Source organism: Corticium candelabrum, unplaced genomic scaffold (assembly GCF_963422355.1).
Source record: "Corticium candelabrum unplaced genomic scaffold, ooCorCand1.1 SCAFFOLD_78, whole genome shotgun sequence".
Taxonomy (NCBI): Eukaryota; Metazoa; Porifera; class Homoscleromorpha; order Homosclerophorida; family Plakinidae; genus Corticium; species Corticium candelabrum.
The window spans coordinates 7,953-16,859 of NW_026912698.1; the positions used below are offsets into that span (position 1 = coordinate 7,953).

Consider the following 8,907-nt stretch of genomic DNA (forward strand, 5'->3'; position numbering starts at 1 on the left):
AGTGAAGCAATCGATGATCTTGTGCCAATAAATGTTCCATCGTCCAAATACCAAAATTTGTAAGCGCAGATCAGAAATTTGGTTGCCAATCACATCTAGGAGTTCTAAAACCACTAGGCCGAATAACAGTGGACCCAATGGATCACCTTGTTGAACACCAGATTTGGAAAGAATACGGTGGGTACCAAAGCGCAATTCTCCAGAGCAATGATAAGACCAAGAAACCCAAGGATATATATCAGGAAATTCTTTATGTAGACGATGAAGAAAAGATAGTCTGTTGCATTCATTGAACGCGTTCTTCATGTCCACTTTTGAACAGCAGAGATCTTCCTCTGAAGAATGGCAACTAATGAATATATATACGCTGTGTATCAACTGCTGCACCAGCATTGATAGCAGCACTGGTTCTCTCGACTACAGTACCGGCCAATATTTTACTCATTCTGCAGAACTTGGCATAAGTTCTTGTCAATTGATAATAAAAGAGCAAATATAATATAAAACATGGGGTGGACAGAACCGCTAGCTTGGCAGTAACATCAGCAGACAGGTACGAACTTGTGGGCCTTGGTGTCCAGTCTCATAGCTGCCCCATACTGGATGACTCCGGTCAAGCTCCGGGTGGATTGTCAGTGCTGTCTCCACGTAGCGCATAGAGGCCCTGTCTCGAGAGGCAGGGGAAGCTATCTTCACAACTGACCTTCTAGGGTTGACTTCGAACAACGTGAAGGGCTCAAGCAACATTTGTCCGTGTGCGTGTGTGTGTGTGTGTGTGAGTGTGTGTGTGTGTGTGTGTGTGTGCACGCGCGCGTGTGTGTGCGAGTGGTGTGTGTGCGTGCGTGCGTGCGTGCGCGCGCGTGTGTGTGTGGTGCGATAGCTCAGTTGGTTAGAGAGTAATCTTACGGAGTGTTTACATCCAGGACCTTGAAGGGTCGCAAGTTCAAGTCAGTGATCGCGAGCTATGGCCTAATTTCCCTAACAAACTAACACACATTAGCTTCTCTCCACTCAGGAGTATAAATGAGTACCTGGTCATTGACTGGGGTCCTAATCGGCCATCGGCTGTGACGTGACATCAGCCACTGGGGTCCTGGTGAGACTCTGGGTGCTCACACCACAGTTGGCTTCACAAGTCGGTGCTCCTGCGAGTGCCTGGCCCGGCTGCAGGAGTTTGCTAGCGCAGGCCCAGAGTTCCCTGATTAACGCACAGGGCCCAGCTTACCAGCTGGGGGCGTGACCTCTGAAAGGCAGCTCCTGACATTCAGGATTTTTAGGTGTGTGCGTGTTTGTATGAGCGATTTCTCAAACTGTGCATTCATTTTACATACACTTCCTATGGTGAATTCTAGCTAGTACTGTGATTGCATGCTTCAATCCTCGAGCTCAGTGAGACAAGTTCTGCTTGTCATAGTGTACTAAAGGTATGTATATAGACATGTGTGTAAATGACATGCAGTACTCATGTGCTTATCTTTACATGATTGCTGTTAGGAAAAAATGTCTCAAATCAATTATCTTCATTTGTCTTTTCGAGCTCAAAACTGTTCCATTTAACTCATCCAGATCGTCCACCAATTCCTCATTCTTACATTGAACTTTCATAGAAAGACCCTGTCCACTGCGTGTACACAGCAGGTGTTAGCTTAGCTAGTACACTTCTGCACAAGCCTTACGTCAGTACACGTAAAAACAACAACTAACTGATCTGAATGCTTTCTAATTTCCTATTGGAATAACATGGTATCTTGTGAGAATCTTTTGAACAACCAACGAGCACAGATCACTGGTATGCAAACAGAGAGTCACTTTGAATTTCAAGCGGGTTGCTGACACTTATCAGACTAATGACACATTAGTTGCACATAATAAGATATTAGTCTCCATAGCCAGCCCCTCCCCTTTCTATTTTGATAGGCGGCGATATATGAGCGCAATGTACTGTAATAGGTCTATCTATCACTGTACTCAAAATTACCAGCTACAACACTTGCCAACAGACACACTAGGGAATGAAAATAACACCTGGACATCATACATTGCAAACAAATACCATGGACATTATGCAATTTGTCAACAAAAAATTCATTCTAGACAAACTACTAGTAATAGCACCCTTGTAAATCAGACAGTTACAACCTTGAGTCTAGACATCAGTCTGTTCAGTAGATGTGACTAGCTCTGCAGGAACCAGCTTGCCATGATTAGGTGCACTAGATAATCAAAACCGAGTTAAACAGATGTAATAAATGATTCAACTGCTTTAGAATGTACCATTTAAAGTATGGGCAACTTCCGTCACTTCCACCTATGTTTCCAACTGTCAACACAAAATGATGATCATACACACAAGAATTACACAAAACAACTAAACCTTACCTGGTGAGTCAAAGACTACACCAACGTACTCTTGTGGAAAAACATCCCCACATGTCTTCCCCAAATAAGCAACCTTACCAAACTCAGGTTGTCCAAATTGGTTAACCAGAAATACTGTAGAATTAATAGTTATGTCGTGCTTATTATTACAATGAGATAACTGAGAGACTGGAGTCAACGTACTAACTGACAAAACTCCTGGTTGATTGACGGGTAATGAGGTAGTAGCATTTAGGTGTTTACGAGATGAACAACCATCAACATGATTTGCGTTACCACTAGAAGTCACCGGAGCTACAGATCTCAACTTTGCATCATGCGTAAGTAATGCTGTAGGATTTTTCATGTCCCGATCCTCACAATCTGTTGCTCTAGTGACCTGTACATGTCTAGCTGAAGAACCTTCCAACTTTTGCTGTGACTTGTGATTAGTATCCATCAAACCTGCAGCTCTTCGTGATGGCATTGGTGATGATGGGCGCTTGCTTAGTTTTCCCAACTTCACAAGCTCATCTCTTGCCTCGTTTCGCTCAATGCGATATCTTCTCATACGCTCACGTATTTCCTCGTAAGCATAAGTACTTAACACTAGTTTCTTTGAAGTTTCAAAATCATTCTCTTGCGCTTGTCCTTTAGACTCACTCTCCTGCAGCTTCGTTTCAAGCGCTGCCTTGCTAGTTTGTAATTTGCGTTTTGAGTGACTTTCTCGTTCAAGTGTGGTCAACTTCTCTCTGCATTTACGTAGTTCAGTTTCCTTTTTTCCCAACTCTTCATCAGATACAAGTACTTTCTCTTCAGCAAACGTCAGCCGTGACTCCAACTGTTGAGCCAGAGTCTCCTTTTCAGCAGTTTTCCTCTGCTCTTCCTCCAATCGTCTGTGTAACTGCTTAGTTTCCTTTTCTAATCGCCGTTTCTCTTCAGACATGGTTGCTACCCAGCTCTCTGCCTTTTTTAAAGCTAAGCGTTCACCCTTTAGATCTGCTATTTCTTGCTTAAGACCTTCAATCTCCTTCACACTGCCTTGCAGTCTCCCTTCCATTTCACGTAGTGCTACTTCCTTCTGTCGCTTAGCTTCTTCAAGTTGTGTTTGCAATGATAATTGCTCATTCTGTCCAGTCTTTATACAATCTTCCAATGTCTGTTTTTCACTAGTGAGATCTGAAATAGTTTTGTTTGCTTCTGTCTTACAAGATATTGCTAATTTCTCTGCGTCCTCTACCTTCCTAGCCTGAAACGCTAGTTTTTCTTGCTTATGCTTCAGTTGATCTGTAAGGTTCTTAACTTTACTGACAGCTTTCTCAAATTCATCACATTTCGCTCTCAGTGTCTCATTTTCCTGTCTAAGAGTAGTGATTGTATCTGTTAGTTCATCATCTTGAATTTTCTGAGCTTCCAGCTGCTTTAACTCAACTTGCACTGTCCTTAATTTACACTCTAATTTGACAATCTAAAAAAACAATCAAGTCCGTTAGAAATATTTGTATATTGTAGGCACGACTGTTGTTCCCTAAGCAATAAAAACAACAAAGACAAAACATGCTGACTATCAACAAGCACAATATTACACCCTCGGATGTCATAACATTGGTGACCGCCTCTTATCTCCATATGGACGTGCTTCTGGTTAATATCTTTGAAACATTTTAGAAGACTTGCCTCCAACAGTACGTTCTTGACCCAATTCATTACTACGCCAGTCCTGGAGTCAGATGGGACGAACTTCTCAAAATGACCAACATTGAATTCAAGCTATTGATGGATGTTGACATGCACCAATTCTTGGAAAAGGCCAAAGTGGAGGTATCTAAATGGTCTAGGTGGTAGATGGTAAAGGATTACAACTCAACCAAACCCAATGCCTACATCCCACACAATAGATGTAACACAATGTATGGTTGGGTCATGTCTCAACCATTACTGACCCATGGATTTGACTGTTAAAAAGACTGCAAGTAATTGAACACCACCATCGGGGTTCACCCCACTGAGAACACCAAGGCAGTGGCGTAGCAAGCACTAAAATAATGGTCTGGCAAATTGAGATTAACGTGTTTTACATGAATCTCTAAATACTAATTATTGGTTTCTTGTCTAAAGTTTGCAATAGTTCATATTCATAGTTCCCTATTAAACTTATACTTCCAAAGAAAACTTTTTATTAGTTATTAATCACTTACCCTAAACCAAGAGTATACACTAACGGGCAACTGGTGAAAGTCAATTTTTGAAAACTGGTACAGCCATGGCCATGAGGCCAATACGCTTCCAACGCCTTGTTATAAGTTACAAAAAGGGAGTTAAATTAATTAAATGTTATATCATTATTACTATTAAGTAATCTGCAACAGCTAGATGTATTCAATCAAAGCTCCACTGCAAAACAAATCACCAACACACAACTACAAGCTGAAACAAACACATGGCATTAAAATATATTTAGTTTGATAAAGCAACATTAGAAACGTAAACTAGCATGCAACTCACGATACCAAAAGCTGCACTGCAGCTAAAACTAGTTGTCCCTTCCAGTTCTTGCTTGCAATGTAAAACCTGTGATAGGTAATTCTTTACCCATAAATCACCCCACGTTCATGACCAGTTTCTAGGTATTAACACAAAATATACATAACATCTCAATTAACAAGCTGAGTGCAAAACTGCAGCGGACACTTCAGATACCAAAAAGCTGCAAAGCTATCAATCCACCTTATACAGACCAGTAACACGACCATAGTCTGTCAGATGCTTTACTCACTTCCTTGTTAGTTGGAACTCACAGCCCACAGTTTGCACGCCAATAATGTTCAGCAATTTTCTCCCCACAAAAGCAAAATGCCAACATTAAACAATAAACCATCTACAATATTTACCCTCTAAACACATGATCTCAGTCCTCATCAAACTATGTAGGTAGCTTCAACTGTGGGAAAGCTTGAAATCCTGCCATCTGGACAGACAAAAGCATCAGAGAATTTGACAGTCTCAAGCTCTGACAGAAGATCTGGCATTGCAATCATGATCAAAACCTAAAACTAGCTGATTTGCCGGTTATTTGCCTGGCTAAATTAACACTAATTCAAACATTCCCAGGCCCAAAACAACACAAAATCCTGGATAACCCGTTTCATGTACATGACCAATCACATCTAATCTTGTAGTTATTTGGACATTTCCGTTGAACGTCATCACTTTGAAGATGTTGCTATAGCAAATGTGGCAGTTATCGGATGTGCATACAAAGGCAAACGAACCTTAGCTGTATATCTTAGGAACCCAGATATACTATAAAAACTCTTGTTTTTGACCACGTCGCTGGTAATAAACAACATGCTCCACGTGTGCCGTCTGAGATCAGAAATGAGCTTTTCAAAAAAATTTGGCGGAGATCCGATATGTCGTTCTAGAGAAATTTGAGAGCAAGAGAAGGCAAGTTCAATCAGCAAGAATCATGTCGTCCCAAGAGAAATCTGAGAGACAATGACAACTTCAATTTCTACATCAATGGGATCAGCTGTAGCAAGCAAATTTGATGGAGCTGCAAGTCGCCGTTTTGAGATATGCTTTTAGGCAGAGATATACAGACACACACACACACACACACACACACACACACACACACACACACACACACACACACACACACACACCACACACACACACACACACACACACACACACACACACACACACACACACACACACACACACACACACACACACACACACACACACACACACGTCATAAATACGTTACAAATACGCCCTCAAACAAACTACTCTTTCTCAACAATCCACCTCTAAATGATTGTTAGTATTACAGTAGTTGTTGTAGACACAAAATACAGATTGAAGGAAGTCTGCCTTCATTGATAAATTGGCAAATAATATCTTTGACCATTTGAGAGTCATCTACATTGAGCAACATCAATTCATCACCAGTGACGACCACACTGTGTGGTGACGCACATAAGTCAAATGAAATGAGAAAAGTTATCACTCCTCCTTATATTTTTATCTGTGCACTTAAATGTGTAACAAACTATAATGTGAAGTGAAGTAAAAACTGATACCAGGTTTTCCTAGTAAACACCATACATTTAGAATGCATATTAACTAACTCTCATTTCTTTGGCAATACAAACAGCCTGATAATATAATAAACTTGACCAAGAAATTGAATCACAGAACATCAAACTAACTGCAATTTCTTAAAACATTTTACAAAACATGTCACAACTTGTCTGTGAGTGACAAAAACCTAAAACTAAATCACTAATTAATTCTATCTATTGATAAAGATCATATTCCCTGTCCAACAAAGATTAGGGGTGCGTTTGATTGGGCTCTTCCTGGAAGAGCACACCCCTCTTCCAACTTCTTCCAGAGGTTGGAAGAGGGGCGTGCTCTTCCAACCAGTTGGTAGAGTTGGCTCTTCCGACTATAGCGGCAGAACTGTAGAAGTTGGGAGAGGGGCATGCGCATGGAGCCTATAGCTCTGCTGAAAGAGCCCAATCGAACATGCCCTAGAAAACTTTACAAGTACACAGCAGCTATAACCATCTTACAGGGGCAGTCCCACAGAAAACAACCTAGGTTTTAAAAAATAGCTTTAATGAGACAATTTGAATGGCGTTAGTTTTACGTCTGTATTTGCCTCCCTTGTGTTGACCAAAAAATCATTGCTTTCTGCAAAAAATGACGTCACTGATTTCAAAGTCAACAAAATGCGTGTCTTCCGTCCAAACTAATGAGAAGAGTTTAGTGGTAAGAGTGGAAAGTGTCTACCACACATCCTTTTGTGTTCTTGACCAATGTCGCTAGAGATCAAGACTCGCTGATTTCTCTTTCTGGCTCATACACAAAGGGTGAGAGCTCCATCTTTTACCTAGGCATCAGCAGAGTGGCAGAAATGAGATCACCTATGCTATCGCTCTTAATTTGTTTGGGCAACGCCCACCCCATGCACCCAACGTAATGAAGTACTACTGCATAAGATGTATTGCAAGCAGAAGAACATGCGACTACGCAACAAACTAAAAGATGTAAGTACGTTAGCTTGCGTAAGTAACATGTAAACATTCTCTTTCATTGTTTATGTTTGTAGGTAGAATGCTCAACAGTTTAGATCCTGTCGTCTAGAACAGCAGTGGCGTAGGAAGCAATTAAAAAGTGGTGCGGCCTAACGCGCGTTAAAAAGTGTGGCCATTTAGCGTGCGCTACTATACAAAAGTGTGGTCCTAGTTGTACACGCATGCAGCCTCTGGTCGCACCCACTTGCAGCTCCTAAGGCCATGCAGCCCTACTTATCACTTATCCAGTTGACCCTTCCATTGTAGTCCAAAGAAACTGATTGAAAGAGTGATTGCGCATGAGTTGCCGCTCGACATCTACACGTGTCCAGGTTCGTTGTATAGATCGTAAACAGCTGCAATGAGCGGTCATATAAATGTATCCAGCATAAAGGAAGCTCATCAGCCTAGAACGTTTGTGTTTCCAAAACAAAGCTTTTGAAAAAAGTGGTGGTTAGTCAGAGTTTTCAGACTTTGTGGTTTGAGAAATGGCCGTGGCTACATCACATTGAGAACGACGATGCCTTGGTGTGCTTCACATGTGCGCAAGCGAGTCTACAGAAGAAGCTTCAGTGGCCTTCCAGCTCCGACTTGGCATTCATATCGAATGGGTTCACAAACTGGAAAGATGCCACTGTGAAATTCACCACACATGCATCAAGCAAGTGCCATAATGAAGCAGTTCTAAAGATGATCGAAGTACCTTCCTCGATGAAAAATGTGGCTGAATCTTTGTCAGCCCAACTAAAGATGGAAAAATTGGAACGACGACAGTGCTTTCTGAAGGTACTTTCAAACATAAGGTTTTTAGCACGGCAAGGTCTGCCTTTAAGAGGGCACGGAGATCATGAGAGCAACTCAAATTTTCTACAGCTCATGAGGCTAAGGGGTGAGGATGACTCCAGAGTCTTGGGTTGGTTGGAGAGGAAAACTGACAAGTACACCGCCCCTGATATGCAAAATGAGATACTTACGACCATGGCTCTTCGTCGTGTGATCCAATCAATTTCTTCTGCTCCATTTCTGACTATCATGATTGATGAGACAACTGATGTCGCAAACAAAGAGCAGGTTGTTGTCTGCTTTAGATGGGTAGACAGCAGTCTAGAGCCCCATGAAGAGTTCATTGGCCTTTACGAGGTGGATTCTACTCAGGCTTCAACTCTTGTAGCTACCATACATGATGTTCTGCAGAGGATGAATGTGTCTATCACTAAGCTCAAAGGTCAGTGCTATGACGGGGCCTCGTATCCATGTCAGGATCACAATTAGGAGTAGCCATTCAACTTCAAAAAGAACCTAGAGCTGTATATACACACTGCTATGGGCATGCTCTGAACCTTGCATGCAGTGATGCTGTCAAGAATTGCAAGATTATGAGAGATGCACTGAATACTAAGTTACGAGTTGATCAAGCTTGTCAAGAAGTCATCTCGTCGTGATGTAACACTGCAAAAGC

The 8,907-nt window shown here is 41.7% G+C and overlaps 2 protein-coding genes across 2 annotated transcripts; one reads left to right on the forward strand and one right to left on the reverse strand.

Annotated features, from left to right (window-relative positions):
• Nucleotides 1-2,019: 2,019 nt before the first annotated feature.
• On the reverse strand, nucleotides 2,020-4,065 carry LOC134197945 (myosin heavy chain, embryonic smooth muscle isoform-like). The gene is made up of 4 exons (XM_062667299.1): nucleotides 3,916-4,065; nucleotides 2,380-3,826; nucleotides 2,275-2,320; nucleotides 2,020-2,213 (listed from the first exon to the last, which is right to left on the reverse strand). Exons 1-4 carry the CDS (start codon nucleotides 4,063-4,065, stop codon nucleotides 2,147-2,149), a joined length of 1,710 nt encoding a protein of 569 aa, XP_062523283.1. The 3' UTR covers nucleotides 2,020-2,146.
• A 42-nt stretch (nucleotides 4,066-4,107) lies between these two features.
• LOC134197946 (uncharacterized) lies at nucleotides 4,108-8,673 on the forward strand (the record flags this gene model as incomplete). Its single annotated transcript, XM_062667300.1, has 2 exons — nucleotides 4,108-4,179; nucleotides 7,935-8,673. Coding segments are annotated over exons 1-2 (811 nt in total), but the record flags the coding sequence as incomplete, so codon positions are not given.
• Nucleotides 8,674-8,907: the final 234 nt, after the last annotated feature.